This window comes from Sinocyclocheilus anshuiensis, unplaced genomic scaffold (assembly GCF_001515605.1).
Source record: "Sinocyclocheilus anshuiensis isolate Anshui unplaced genomic scaffold, SAMN03320099.WGS_v1.1 scaffold354, whole genome shotgun sequence".
NCBI classification, from domain to species: domain Eukaryota; kingdom Metazoa; phylum Chordata; class Actinopteri; order Cypriniformes; family Cyprinidae; genus Sinocyclocheilus; species Sinocyclocheilus anshuiensis.
In genome coordinates this window covers 2,435,157-2,451,507 of record NW_015544195.1, presented here as the reverse complement: position 1 = coordinate 2,451,507, position 16,351 = coordinate 2,435,157, and the positions used below count along the sequence as shown (strand labels likewise).

Genomic DNA, 16,351 nt, shown 5'->3' with positions numbered 1-16,351 from the left:
CTCTTCTGCTGCATCCCTCTATTCACACAAAGCAAGAGGGGGAGAGAGCGAGTGTGTGTGTGTGTGTGTGTGTGTGTGTGTGAGAGGGAGAGGATCACCTCTTCTGCTGCAGAGCTCCGTGCAGTTGTTCCTGTCTGTCTCTGAGTTGGCTCTGCAGGTGCCGGATCTCTCGTTGATAATTCGCCGCTTTCCCCGCAAAGTCCTCCTCCTGCTCGCACAGACGCCGACCCAGAGCGCATACACTCACTGACGCCTGCTGCTTGTACACCTAGAGCAGCCAAGAGAGATATGAAAACAGTTGCGCTGGAGAGCACCGAAGAACGGTGGAGTATCACTTAAACAAAAAAAAGAATCAAAGGAAAGCAAAATAACTCAAACAACCCTGGAGGAGCCAGAGAAAGACACCACACAGCACGGTAAGACAAAAAAAGAAAAAGATAGCTATTATGTGTGGAGACATGTTCATGTCTGGATTAGATCAAGTCTAACCAATGCAGGAAAAGTGACTGAAACTATTATTACCAAGCAAGAGAAGAGCGCAGAGGAAAGGGAAGAATACTGAAGCAATGAAGAAGGTGTGAATTTACGGTTTAATACTTCAGATCGTAAAACCTTTATGAGGGAATAATTTACCCAAGCTTTTCCAACCTTGTGGATGAAAAATGAACCTGTGTGCACACACACAATTAAGAATAAAACAGGAGAAAGGAAACACAGTTAATGTAGATAAATGAAGCAGAGATCTGCAGTGATATGCTGAACCGTAGACTCAGGGCAGATGCGTTATGGAGAGGAACATATGTTGGCTTGTCTGCTGCTAAAACAGATGTGAGTCATTTAGATAAACAAACATACACATTCGCGCAGCTCCTGTGGTTTCCAGGAAGAGGCAGACTGTTGATGTAACTCATCTTCATATAGCAGAGGGCAATAAGACAATTACAGCCACATGAGTAAACGTGAGTAGTCAGATATGCTCAGCCCATAAATGCCCATCATAAATACAGTATATGACACCAGGAAGGATATGAGATGGACCTCTGAGAAGAAATTAAGCGCGAAGAAAAACAAGGAGAGGAAAGAAAATTGATAGAAGGGCAATAAATGGGAAAGAAATAGAGCGACAGATGAGTGGATGCTGAGAGTTATGCTCCTTGGTAACTGATGTTAGGCACAAATGTGATTTCCTTCAGAGATCAAAACCCAGAGGGAGGAATTCACAAATGATCATCTAATAATAACAAGGAAGAAAATTTCCACATATACGTAAATGTAAAAACATATGTGTTTCTTCAACTGACCCCCTGTGTTATCATATCTGCTTCAAGCAGAGAATTAGCATGTGTGGACTGGAGAGAGATTATGTGTGTGTGTATTTGGAAGAGAAAGAGGTTTGACTGTCTTCTGTGGGGTTTAAGAACACGTAGGTCCAAGCTTTCCCTCACACATCGATCAATAACACTCCACACAAACATACCTCAGTCAACTGCTCTTTCAGTGCATGTGTGTGAGCATTCAATTACAGCAATTCAGACTATCTCTGGTTGTCTGTTCCCTTTCTCTTCTTCCAAAACCTCAGTGAGATATTAGAGTTGTCTTGATCATTTCAAAGAATATCTGAGCAGCCACCAGACAAACCACAAAACCATTAAGGAGAACTGGAACTAATATTGCAAACAAATGTGGCAACATGAAGTGATTTCAGTGAAATGAGGTGGACTGCAGTGGGGATCTGCTAATGTGATTTCAGTTTGTGATATCATTTTATTTATATCATTGTGATATATTCAATTGAGCTTGTGATAGCAGGTGTTGCTATACCGATTTAGCCATGAAATTCTTACCATTGTAATTGTCATCATCCATTTGCAGTTTGGATATTTGACTTCTGTTTTTAAGTTTTTCTGTCTTTAGTGTTTTGTATTCTCTTTTGCACTCTGCTGTCCATAATGGAGCTTTTCCATACAAAACTTCTTACTAAGAGCTCCTAAGGCATTTTATGCCAAAACTAGTGTTGTCAAAATGAAAAGGCCCTACTCAAGGCCAGATTCTTTTAGGCAGTGGTCAGAATGAGGCTAAACAATGTATGGAATCCCTTGGGAAGTTTGGCCTGTCAACTGTAATTCAACCAGGGGTCAGATTTAAGAAGAACTTTTTTATTCTTAAGGAGAAAATGACCTCAAAACACCTCAAAGGTCATCTTTTTATGCCCCCTGCAGATTACTGCGATTATCATAATAAGCAGGCGCACTATTTTCGTCATGACTGGCTTGAAGGGAGTTCTCTTGGAGTCACATTTTCCAATGTGTTGTGTATTTTAAATAGTTATTTTTAAAGAGCATGTCAGTGTCCTGTTGCAATCATTTGCTCTCCGTCTCCTTAGCGCTCTCTAGAATGAATGTGTCCTGTATCTGTGTAGTTCTGAAAATGATGTAATAATAAAATTAAAAACTATATTATATTATATAGTATATTTCTGAATACGAAAAGAAATGTATAAGACTTTGGTTTGTAGTCTCTTTTCAGATGACTAAGCTTCTGGGTTGCTTTTACAGCTTGTTTAAGTTTCACAACTGATATTTCAGCTCTTTTAAGTAAAGGCAGTAAACATTTCTAATTGACAAAACTGTTTGTACTGGTAAATTGGTGGTTTTTAATGAAGAAGACAAGTGTGGAAGTTGTGAGTTAAACCTCTTTGATTAGGCTTGTTCATGTTAGTATGGACAACAAAGGTAGAGACGTCGGTGTAGTATGACTCAATGAACTACTCCATCGTAACCTGGAGACTCCTGATGTTGGAAAAGTTTTCATTAAGGCTCATGTTCACTGCAGTCTCACTGCTGCTTTCCACCTGAATGCCACCCGTCAGTCCAAAGCTCAACTGAAACATGACATTTAGCACCTCTATTAATTTTGATAGAATTTCCTTTATAGATTTTTAATGGATTTGTAAACACAACAAACAGAAAGTGTTTTACCATTCTGTTATTATATATAATACACAATATATATTTTAGAAAATAACAGAATATATATATTTTATATCAAGTATATACGTTTTTTTGGTTTATTTAATCAAAAATACAGTAAACAATGTTGTGAAATATTACAATTGAAAATAGTTTTCTATTTTAATATATTTTAAAATGTAATTTATCTCTTAAATGGCAAAGCTGAATCCTCAGTGTCGCATGATGCTTCAGAAAACATTCTAATATGCTGATGTGGTGCACAAAAAACATTTCTTATTATTAGGGGTTCAAGCACATAGTGCTGAAACCCTATTGTAATTGTAAGGATTTTTTTTTTTATTATTATTCTTCTCCGATAAAACTGATTGTGCAGCCCAAACCGTAAGGCCTAGAGAGCTGAAACTTGGTTAGATCGTAGTAGTATTGCTTGCTACTCAGATCCAAAGAGTCGCCCCAATCGGACTAAAGGGGGCGTTACAGCGCAAAAAAAATAAATTTCAGACATTTTTGGCCCTAGCTCATACACCGTTTATCGAAGACTAATTTATCTTTACATCGTTGTAATCCTTGGGTCACAACAAACAAAACTGCTATCAGCGGATTTGTTCTATGAAGTCTGGTTTTTCCGCAAAATTGAGTTATGTCCAAAACCTACTTTTGCAAACTAGTCCTAGGTTTTTCGCCTGATCGGAACCAAACCACTGCAGAAATATTCTCTGGAGAGTGAATATCAATAATTATAAAACAAAGTTGAAATTTCGATTTTCACGCGCAACAGTACGCAAAAATGTTCTATGCTAATGTTAGCCAATTGCTAAATGTAGCCATAACTCTTGAACGGAATGAGATATCTTCACCAAACTCGGTACACATGTGTATGAGCTCAATCTTTGGTAAAAAAAAACAAAAAAAAAAACGCAGCTCTGCCACTTGGTGATAAGGTGGAAAAAACATAAAAACAACTATAACTGCGCAACCGTTGGTCCGATTGACTTGAAAATTGTGTCTTTGTGTCTTTGTCCAAAGTGGCACAAGTGTCTATGAGGACATTCGCTTATCTCAAAAAACATGTCCGCCATTGGCCAAACAAATTTAAGCACCTATTTGGTTAACGGAGGTCGATCGGAACGAAACTCGGTGGGCATGTTCGACTCATGGCCCTAAAGGTCTGTAAGAATTTTGAAAGAAATCGGCCACTAGATGGTGCTAACGAGTTTTATGGCTCTGTAATCACGTGGTGCTTCACACATCCACACAATTTTTTTTGTTATGCTGGTTGAAAGTCTCTACACATCACGATAGCAACATTAAGTTAAGTGGTCTAAATGTATTTATCTGTATTTATATATTCTGTGGAAGGCGTAGGACCAAGAAATGTTCGTCCAATCAAAACGCTCGGTCCGAGAGTTTTAATTGGCTTTCCTACCTGCCTGTCAATGTATGTATTAACATACCTCTGCGCACCCAGTTCGCGCAGACAGGATACGTCATCAGCGCATTCACACACGCTGTGCAGACAGAGCGAGAATGGCAGACAAACATCAACAACCCGATCTTCCTTCCTGGTATTGTAGTACTTTTAAAGTTTTCTCACCGGTGAATGACACATGATGTAGCCCAGCAGTTCCCAATTCCTGTCCTCGCGCCCCCCAGCTCTGCATATTTTGCATGTCTCGCTTAGTTAATACACCCGATTCAGATAACCAGCTCGTTAGAAGTGAGCTACGTGCATGAACTGTGTTCCGATCGATATGATCCCTACACAGTGTTCATTTCTCCCTACTCTCTGAGCAGGGGAAACATTCATTCACGGATTTGCGCTGCGCAGCGTCTTCACACACATCACACTCACACACACACGTCTTCACATCCAGTGCGAGGACTGGAATTGGGAACCGCTGATGTAGCCTATTGTAGTAATGTTGTCTCTGGTATTCTGGTCTGTGAGCATATATGCATTCAGGGGGCGTGGCTTTGAACGGCGATTGCAGGGAGGGTGGGACGTTCGCTTTCAGTGCTATCAGGCTAAAGTTAGCATTTTCCAAGATCTCCTACTGCACCTTTAAATATTCTCAATTATGTTAAAAACCTACTTTTGCAAACTAGTTCTAGGTTTTTTGCTCAATCTCGATCAAACCACTGCAGCGCAATTCTCTGGACTCTCTATATCAATAATTATCAAAAAAAATGTTGAATTTTGTCCTTTGGTTGCCTGGTTACTCAAAACTTATGAAACTTGGTGAAAACATGTGTCAGATGACTCTCAACAAGCATTCAAAGTTTAATGGAGATCGGACTCTAGGTGGTGCTATAACAGTTAAAAAGGCCTCAAAAACACAATATTTCTATAGAAAATGACCTCAAATTGTAGAACATGTTCATATATTCACACAAACACTAGATCTTCATATCATATGATAGATCTCCCCATTCTGAACAACTTTGCCTCTGGGACTAATGCTGTCAATCAAATCGTTCATTAAATATTCACAAATATGTTAAAAACCTACTTTTGCGAACTAGTCCTAGTTTTTTCTCTCAATCTCGATCAAACCACTGCAGTAATATTCTCTGGACTCTCTAAGACTTCTCAGAGGACTCATAATAAGCATGCAAAGTTTCATGGAGATCGGACCATAGGTGGCGCTATAATAGTTAAAAAGGCCTCAAAAACAATATTTCAATAGAAAATTACCTTAAATTGTAAAATAAAGGTCATATATTCACACATACACTAGATCTTCATATCATATGATAGATCCTCTCATTCTGAACAACTTTGTCTCTAGGAACACAGCTGTCAATCACATTGTTGATTAAATATTGAATATAATTTAAAAAAGAAAAAAAGGTTACTTTTGCGAACTAGTCCTAGGTTTTTAGCTCAATCTCAAAACCACTGCAGTACAATTCTCTGGACCCTCTAGATCCATAATTATCAAAAAAAAATAAATATTAAACTTTACACTTTGGTAAGCTACAAAAGGGTCACTTTTAAAAGGGACATGGCCAATTATACCCAAACGCCTATAAATCCTAAACAAAACCTCAAAACTTCATGAAACTAGGTGAGCATATGCACCATATGATTCTAAACAAGTGTGCAACATTTAATGGAAATTTGACCATAGGTGGCGCTATAACATTCATAAATGTTAAAAATCATCATATTTCTGTGGTAAATTACCTGGATTTGACAAAAAATGCTTTTTTAAAAAAAAATCATTAATTTAGGTAGTTACAGCCGTGTTAACACAATGTCTTTATCCTTATGTGCTTAAATGCCTTAAGTGCTTGAACCCCGGTAATCGCTGCTTGCAGCTATATTTTCTTATTCTTATTTGCTGAAAACAATTGTGCTGCTTAATATTTATGTGATACAATTTTCTAGCTTCGCTCTTTGAGGAATAGAAAGCTCAAAAGAACAGAATTTATTTGAAATAGAAATCTTTTATAAGATTTTAAATGTCTATACTGTTACTTAAAAAAAAAAATTAAAAAAAAACACTAACCCCAAACTCTAAATGGTAGTTTATCTAATAATCACAGAATGGATGTAAACACCATTCAGTACTTGAAACGTGGAGATTAATCATTGTGAGCATGGAAGCCAATGCAGTAAATGAAGTGTTGTAAGAAGTGTAGATCAGCATCAGATGTGTCAGGTGAGATCCCTAATGTGAAGGCTGCTGTGACTGAGGTCCCTGACATGTGGTAGGAGGTTAAGACAGTCTAAGTGACTAAAGTAATCAAACTAAATTGTGCTTTTGAAAGAATCCACACATATTCCAGAGGGAAAAGTGGGGCAGGCTGAGGTCAATTTACTGAAGAATGCAGAGATGAACACTGAGGTTTTCTTTCAAATGAAAGTTGAAAGATAATAGCAAAAGAGTGATGAACGGTAGGCTGCATTTATAATATGTCCTAAGGTCTGAGAATCAAAAATGTGGATGTGCATATGTGTTTGTCAGTGTTCTATGCAGCTATTATTGGCTTCTTTCAGGTGTGCTTCTCTTCAGCTCAGCTGTGAACTGCAAATTACCCTAATTTCAGTAGAAAATCGAAATAAATAAATTTCACTCGTTCTCTCGATCTATTCCCCATCTCCCACATAGCTTCCATTTAGACACCAAACCTACAGAGCCTTTTTTCCTCAAATCCTGGTTACAAAAGCATCTTTGAAGCCAAGGGCCCTGCTTATGGACTTTTGAGATAGGGCTGCTACAAACAACACACACACATTACACAGCAGCTACTTCCCTTAGGGACTTGTTACTTACAAACAAAGTGGATACGTGATCTATGGCATCTTCACTCTGCCTGCCCTGTTTGAGTCAGGAGGATGAAGACTTCTACACCCAAAGCACTGTCACTAAGGTTGTCTATGAGATCATGGAGACCTGGTATGTATTAGATATGTACTGTTGGAAGATTACAGAAATATAGACCTGAATTAATACTCTCAGACAGACTGAGTTTCAGTCCTCTAGATAATACCAATCCTAAAGGTGTTAGTGAGTAATCTTTAATGTACTAAAACCCTGAGGCTTGATAGATTCAACATGTCTTTAATACATACCTTAACAAAAGCACCAAACCCCCAGATGCATCTGCTCTCTGACAGGCTGATATAACACATGTATAACTGACAGGTAGAAATACAGGTAAACAGGTTGATAAGCTGCTAAACAAAAACAAACCCACACAGTAAGAGAACACACTGTTAATGCAACTGCAGGGATCACACGTCATTTAGGAAGCGAAAGATAGCTTTACACCTTCAGGAAATACATTCAACCTTCTTTTTCTGTTTGTTGAGTAGTGATGGGAATTATACAGTATTTAACTATTCTGGTTCTGATTCATTGTAATTTTTCAGTTATTTAATGGTTTTATTTTGCACTTTTACATAATAGACATTTGGGAAAAAAATAGGAATTCTATTGCCAAATGACGAAATCTTTCACCTTTTTTCAGAGGTGGCACAAATACAATCCAATAATTGGCCTTAACTATATATTAAACAACAATAATAAATAAAAAAAAACATATGTCATATGTCATTCATAACTATTGACAAAACAGATAATGTGCATCTTTAACTAAGCACTGAACAACAAGTCAGTAACTACTGAGTTAATGTGTCTGAATCACTAAAAAGAACCAACTCATTAGAGTCATTCATTTGGGAAATGAACTACACTGGTTGACACTTGTGCTTTTGATTCACTAGAAATAACAAAATTAAATTAAACAAGTATGCCAACACAATGATGGCACAACTATGAATTAATTTACTTTACACATAAACATGAATGCATACACATGCATATATGCAATCCACATAACATGCATTCATCCTCAGGCACAAAAAGAAACATTTAACCTCTTGACAGAAGCTGAACAAATGCAGGAACAAATGTTTACCTGTGTGCATATGAAGATTGTGTCACAGCGGTGGCAAATACATTTCATTCTCTCGTTCTCAGAGTACAGGAATAATGACGTGGTCCTAATCAAATGGCCTGACATACTGTGCAGATCCAATTATTTTAACTGGCAGAATAGATTAGCAGCACAGACCTGCAATCTGCTTTTGAAAAGGGCCCAACAAAATACACTTCCACTGTCTTTTGAAATGCTCAGTTCACTCTATGTTCATCCCCATTCCTTCATTCCCTTGTAATCTCTCCACAGAGACAAACATGTTATTGGACTACAAAGCATTTCAGATTTCCTATAACTGCGCAGACCTCGCTGCAAAATGAATTCAGTCTCATACTCTTTAAGATGACAGTAAGTAGCAAAAATTGGACAGTGCAAGCGAGAAACAATTTCTCAATGCTGTTCAAGCTGAAGATACAGCACAAGAGAGTGTGTATGTGCAGCCTGAGCCTGATACACAGTTAAAACATCTGTAATATGACACATGATTATAAGAAGAGACCATGTAAATTTGTGATGTAACGATTTTTTATCTCAGTAATCACTTTCAGAGATCAATAAAGAGTTGTATGAATAGCTTGAATGAAAGAGAGCATTGAATGTCTGTCACTGAGGTATTTCTTAATTTGTCCCACTTTTCTATAAGTGATTGAAAAGCAGCAGACTGTTATTTCCTGTGCTCTGAATCCCTACCCCGAAAGTACAAGAATTAAAGATGTTACATAGACATTACTGCCTGTTTATAAGATTTGCTGTCCAACCTAATGAGGTAAATTATCACATTCAATACACAATGATGCAGCATTATATTATTAGTAAAAAGAATTATCATATTGAATGTCACAGTTATGAGATGATGAGCTCAGTCTGGTTTATTGAGAAAACGAACTTGGCTGAAAATGAGGATTTATTTGGTTTAGGGGTAGACAGAGCCACCACCCTCTTTGGTTTAATCCACTCAATGCCAGACTCAAGATATTCATAGTCAACTTAGCTTCTAATATAGCCTAATACAGAAGTTTAGTTTAGTTTTAATCATTTTTGCACAGTATGAGAATTTGTGTGAGTCTGGCTTCAGAAATAAAGGATTGGTCATGCAGGGTTTCAAACCACAGCCCTGAGTAATGAAATATTAACAAATCCGCATGTGCCTTAAGAGCAGATCCCAACATCCAGTGAGCTTCGTTTTGTAGCTCACTATTCATAAGGTATTCATAATCATCATCTATAAATGATTGAACAGAGCTTTAAATAGCATTGCCTTTATTGTTAAAACAGATAAGCACTCACAGTCTTCTCTCCCTCTCTCTGCACCTTGTATCTTACATATTACAAGATGGTCTAAATAATTGAATTGACTTTGGAATCTCAGGTCTCTGGAGAGCGAGATGAATGAGGCGGCTAAATTTAAGAAGTCTAAGTGATTGCACTTGAAAACGACTTAATGAACTGTGTGTGTTGCTATATGTGACGTAAAGAACTCTTGCTGACATCTTTCCAATAAGGAGCTTTGATTCACACACTGCACATCTCCTGGAGTATGATTACTAGAGATGCTAAGTGTTTAAGCAATAAGCAGTGTGTGAGAGTGACTCAAGGGCTTTATTTTATCTTAAAGGGATAGTTCACCCAAAAATTGATCGGGATACGTCACAACAGCATTTGGTGGGAAGGAAGAGTTGTAGTCTGTCAAGCAGGTTAAAACATGAAGTTAGGGCTGCCATTTAGCAAGTAGTAGACAACTGGCTTTTCAGTGGCCATAAGCACGATAAATGTCCTTCTTGTTAAAACTGCCTTTTACAGTTTGCAGAAATGCTGTCCTTTGAACTTCCTATTCATCAAAGAATTGTGAAAAATATTTTTTTTTAGTATTGATAACAATAACTCTACTGGAGTAATGGTTCCTAAAAAAATCCAGCTTTGCATCATATAAATAAATTACATTTTAAAATACATTAAAATAGAAAAATAATATTACACAATATTGCTGTTTTTACTGTATTCCTGATCAAATAATTGTCTCATGACTCCTCCAACTGCTTGGTCATAAATTGACCCCTAGCGTTTGAATTGTAGAGTAGGTTGGAATGGGCTGGTTGTTATACGCATATGTGACATCACTCAAGCAGCTCAAGCACACAGCAATAAAAGAATTAAACGGTGTTCCCTATGCGTGCTGACAAAACCGCAGCGCCTGTGTCTGCTTCATTGTGTGAGTACAAGCTTTAATATCCAGTGGGACTCAGCAATAACAAAAGACCATTTTATTTATTTGTGAACTCGGCAGTCTGGACTGCGACATGTTCCTGTTTACTAACTAGATTGCACAGTTAGTTAAGGAGAACAGGAAACCTGCAGTCAGGTTCACAGCAGTCTCACAAATAATTATAAGGGAACATGAAATCACCTCACCTCAAGAGCAGCTCAGAAATGTTCTGTAGGGTTAATGTTTCCGTGAAGTTGAAAGAACAATATGCTAAATCATAAACAGAGTCCACTGTTAATGTTAAAACCTCTCTAAAGGTGTAAGGCTTATGTATCCGAGGAAATATTCAAATACATTTCTCAAAACGGTGTCTGCGTCTGCTCACTTTGCATAGTAGTGCTGTATTTATGTAGCACAGAGATGCATTAAATATTAGCCTATGTCTTTTCAGATGTTTGTCATTGCAGAATCTCTGTCTGTTGAGAGAGTATTCCAACAATAATAGAAAAACACTCGACTGTAGATGAATTATGTGCTTACTCATCCTTCTACTAACAGATTTTTCCAGGAAGATTGTTGCGCCAAGTACACGTCAACATACTACTCTCCTGGGTGATATAAAATGGCCTATGTAACATTTATAATTTATAATCCATGACATTCATTAGGTCCCCATTTCAATGCTTTTTGTGAGATACAATTACAATGACAAAATTGGTTTTGTCCATTTAAACTACAAATTAGCTTCTTATATTAGATTTGAAATGTAAGATGTAAGAAAACTCAGAGCACATCTGTCCTCTGAAAAGCATGTTAAAACACCATATGTCATTACTGTCAGGAAAAAGGGAATGAGGGAAAGAAGAACAGAGAGAGAGAAAAAAAGAAAAGCTTTCATGCCCCAATACACATTGGAGTCACAAATGCTGCAGTACATTACCATTACTACATCAATCAATGCTTGCCACTCTCATTCACACTCATTTCCAGCAAATGTTGAATGTTTTTTTTTAATCACACTGATATGCATCTGAAAAATGGATGATACCATTTGAACAGGGACTGGAAACAGTGAGTCTGTTAATCTGTGATCTAGAAAAGGCTCTGCAAATACAGTCTGAACCCTAAACAGCCTGCAATCATGTTTCTTTATTGGGCTTCTATTGAGACCCTCTGCTGGCTATTTTTCTATCCAGCAAAGCAAAACAAAGAAATACCTCTCAGAAATACAATTATGCACAGGCATTGTTGTCATTAATAATAGAGAGAGGTTTGTATGCTGGAGGAGCATGCTCTTTTGCCCAAAGGGCCACTATTTAATTCCTCCAACAATTGGCGTTTCTTCCTTCAGTATAACAATGGCTGGGTAACATTAAGGAAACAAAAACAGTTGGCTCCCCAAGACAATGACGCAAAATCGCCACATCGATCCCACATTTCTTTCCGTAATTAATTTCACAAACAGCGATTAACAAAGCGGCCTAATTAGGCCTTTGGAGATTTGCAGACTGAATGAGACATTGAAAACACCCATGCGGCACAGTAGGAAGCTTCCTATGAAGACTTAATAGCATGGGTGTTAGTATATTACAGTCACACTAACAATGCACTAATGCATGATTGCATAACACACTGTAGGAACCTCTTCCTGTATGAAATCACCTACAGTGACTAAACCCATAGATTTGTTTACTGTTGTCATAATGTCATTCATTCTTAATGACAGCCTATTTCAGCTTGATATAAATGGTGGATAAAATGTTTTATCCTGACAAAAAATAATCTAATATTCATAGATTCATAATGAGAAAATCCAGTAAACTATTATCAAATTTGAGGGACACTTAACAAGCTGAGATTGGGGCAGACTGACCCCTTAAAAACTGCATTCACTGTTACAATTTGGCCGTTAAAAGTACAACATTTATAACAACTTAAATGAACAAAATGATTTGAATAAAGATTTGTTCATTTTGATGAACGAGATCGAACGAGAGAGTCAGATCTGATCAAAATGATCTGAACTTCCTATCACTATTGGTCAACCCAATTTTTTAGGACAAAATTTAATTATGAATAGGGGTAAGATGATGACCTACCTGAAGTAAAACCTGCAAAAAAGTCTAAAATACATATGATTTTCACTGTTTATGATTTTTTTTTTTCCGAAAAAGGAGTAATTGATGACCAAAGTCTAAATTAAATATTCTATAAAAATGTATGCATTTTGATAAATTAGTTACTATACTTTAAAAAAAATCAAATGATTATGAATTGTGGTATTATTACATTAGATAATAATTACATTAGAAAACACCAGCAACAACATGCCACTGGAAACAATATTTGTTATAGTACAAATCTAAGCAAATTTATGCATCTACAACAATAAACAGATCACTATGTTTCGATTACAAACAATTACCCTTAAAATTATTCAGATATAATAAATAATAAATCTCACAGAAAGCATAGGCACTCAATAAATGTAATAAATAGATGTGATTTAATAAATGGATGTGATTTACTGAAATCTTCTGTCAAACAAAAAATTTAATCTTACCCCTTACTTCTTGAGAAAAAAACTTTAAAAATCACTGTAATCTTATACTGTATCACTGTAACTGTGCATGATGTCGTATTCTGTGCTAACATCCTTTTCTTGTTTCCCCAGAGCATGAAGCCACGATGAGCTGTGCTCAGGCTGGCCCGGAGGAGAGCTCCGCTAATGCCAGCGCCAATACTAACACCAGCCTCAACAGCACCACCAACGATGAGTTGGAGTGCAAAATCTGCTACCAGCGCTACAATGCACACAGCCGCAAGCCCAAGATTCTGGACTGCCTGCATCGCGTGTGTGCCAGATGCCTCAATAAGATCCTGGACATGGGGGACGGCGCCAGCTCCATCAGCTGCCCTTTCTGCCGCCACGAGACACAGGTCAGCGAGTATGAAGTGGCCGGGTTGCCAGACGACTCAAACATCATGTCCCGTCTGGCCGTGCGGGACAAGTCCTGGAGTTCGGACCACAGTAAGGAGGTAGTGCTGACGCCCAAGAGCCTGTCCTCCAACGAGAGTCCATCCCATGACTCCTCCAACTGCCTGGTCATCACCATCATGGAGGTGCAGCGGGACCAGCAGCGCTCACCCAGTCAAAACGCCAGCTCTGACTACTACAGCGACCACAGTCTGGACTCAGTCTCCGTAGCATCTAACAGTGGAGCAGTGGACCAAGACGCATTGTCCAAGTTCTGCAATCACGTGCCGCGAGTCTTGGTGTGGCTACTGGGCTTTTTCTATTTCGGTTCGCTGCCACTTGGCATCTACTTGCTGGTGATCCAGAGAGTGACTCTGGGGATTGTGTGCGTGAGTCTTGTGCCGTCCAGTCTCACAGTCTGTCTGGTCTACGGCTTCTGCCAGTGTCTGTGCCAGGGCATGTGCGACTGCTCCAACAGGGGTTGACTGGTACAAAACAGGCCAGTGAAAATCATAGGCTACATCATCTCACCATACAGAGATAAAAATAAGCTTTAGGCATCTGAATCTCCTCGCTGCAAATCAAATGCAATTTGTACCATCTTGCTATGAAGGGATGTGTACAAGCAGCTGTGATAAGAGGACGGGTCAAGCATTAAAGAGGAAGGTCAGTCTGGAGGAAACACTATTAGCTTAACACAGTTTATGCACATACCCTTCCAGCTCCTTCTGAAGTAAAAAAGCTGACCTTAGAAATGTTCTCCATGCAGAGCAGATGATGATGCACGAGTGGGAGTTTATCAAAGCGGAGTGGATGGACTTTGTGTGTACAGCCAGGCAGAGCGGATGGGCCATAAAGAATAAAGTTTTATTGTGGTTGATTTTCATCGCTGTGAAATAAACTGCATGCCCTGATTCTCAATGAAAAGGCTCCATGAGCAGCACTGTTACAGGTTAAGTCTGGACCAGTCTGTCTGGTTAAAGACTTCTACTGTAGGTATTACAAAGTAAAGAGGTAGGTAACCACTGATGTAAGAAGGGGCCTTTAAATAAAGAGATTTGACCCATGTTGTTGTTCTGTCCATCTATGGAAATCATAACTGTAACCAATGACACACTACAGTTTTTCATTCTCTCTCACTGACATCAGAATGTGAAAATGTCCCATTGAGATCTGATGTAGTAAAACAAATTGAAATGGTCTCCTATACTTCATGGCTGAGCTGACACAATGAAAACGCTCCTGGAATTCAGTCCATATACCACTGCATGTGCTAGAGTGCAGGGAAGGACGGGGAAAACATGTGCTATTGCACGAGATGAGTGGAAGATGTTATCTAAACTCAATGATACTTGGCCTACAGCTAGGAGCATTTGAAGAGAGTGCCATTTTCTGCATGACTGTGAATCTCACAGCTACAGTTGAGGTGATGTAGTCAGAGAAAAATCTCATCAAAATCCATGCTCTTTTTGCTTATCCATAGGTGTTTCGATATAACCTTTGCTCTGAGTCTTCACCTAAGCCTTAAACTTTATCTAAAATCCATATCTTTAAAGGTAACATTGACTCCAACAAGCACAGCGTCTCTGCAATCCTTCAAGCCCGGTGTTTCTTCAGGTTCTTTAAGAGGCCTTCACCTTGAGATCCAATGAGAGCCATTCATCATTCTGAACTTGAGCTAGAGACAGATTTTGACACACGCATCTTAGTCAGTCAATACTAGAACAATACACAGCACCTTGGGTTTGTGCTTAATCAAAACTGGCACTGTTTCCAAGCTCTCTGCTGGCAATGAATAATTCCAGCGTTTGTACATGCTTATGCAATACATTGCAAACAATAAGAAAATCTGCACTATGGTTGGTTTAACAACAATTTAATTGAACTCAGTCATGAGAACACATTTCTGAGCAATCAAGCATCAGACCACGTCCTAATCACAGCACACCACATTCTCTAAACGTAATTCAACAATCAGGGAAGGACAGCTAAGCGTGTAATCTAAAAACAGCCCTCATCGTCACAAAATTCCATTTAGGACTGTATTTATACACACAATCAAATATTCAGCATCTTTTTTTCTGCCGTTTCAGGCAAATGTGCCGCATGAATTTTAATAACCTGTGAATAATTTACACACTATATTCTTTCCTCTTGTAGGAACTTTCACATCCCTCCTTTTCACAGACTTGTTCCCTCTTCTTTTTCACCCACCTCCTGATCTCTATCATTAATTCAACCATCCACCCAATTAACAAGTTCTTGTTCTTTATGAATCCTTTCTTGTCCCTGCTTTAAAAATATTTATGTTTTGGAATCTGCTTGAACTGATGTTTTTTAGTAGATACGGCTCTATTTGTCCCACTCAATATACACACATGCAAGCAGCACATGAGGTCTTAGTCACAGTGCTCCTCTAGTACAGTCAAATCTGAATCTGAAATCTTAATTAGTGGCAATGGAGTGAGGGGTGTCAGTGAAAACGTGTGTGTGTGTGTGTGTGTTAAAGCTGTAAAAGGAGGTGAGCTAAGCCCCACTAAGCAGCCTAATTTACACAAGGTGGATGTGTCTACAGATCTGGGCTAATGCCCGTAAAACTGTCTGACCGCACGTCATCATGGGCCTCTGTGAATTGCAAAGAGAGTCAGACACATTCTCCCTTTGACAATACAGACAGACAACAAGTGTGACAATGTTCCTCTATCCACATGTCAGGTTAAATTCATCAAGCTTTTTCACATCACAAGCTCT

General features: G+C 38.4%; 2 protein-coding genes across 2 annotated transcripts in view; one reads left to right on the top strand and one right to left on the bottom strand.

Moving 5' to 3' along the window:
- Positions 1–16,351, bottom strand: part of LOC107696669 (centrosomal protein of 89 kDa-like) — an 80,662-nt gene that overhangs the window by 16,700 nt on the left and 47,611 nt on the right. Inside the window, exon 18 of the mRNA XM_016497130.1 lies at positions 99–268. Coding sequence (XP_016352616.1) covers positions 99–268 — 170 coding nt within the window. The remainder of the gene's footprint in view (positions 1–98; positions 269–16,351) is intronic.
- Positions 283–14,657, top strand: LOC107696720 (E3 ubiquitin-protein ligase RNF182-like). The gene is made up of 2 exons (XM_016497201.1): positions 283–416; positions 13,298–14,657. Exon 2 carries the CDS (start codon positions 13,312–13,314, stop codon positions 14,083–14,085), a length of 774 nt encoding a protein of 257 aa, XP_016352687.1. The 5' UTR covers positions 283–416; positions 13,298–13,311; the 3' UTR covers positions 14,086–14,657.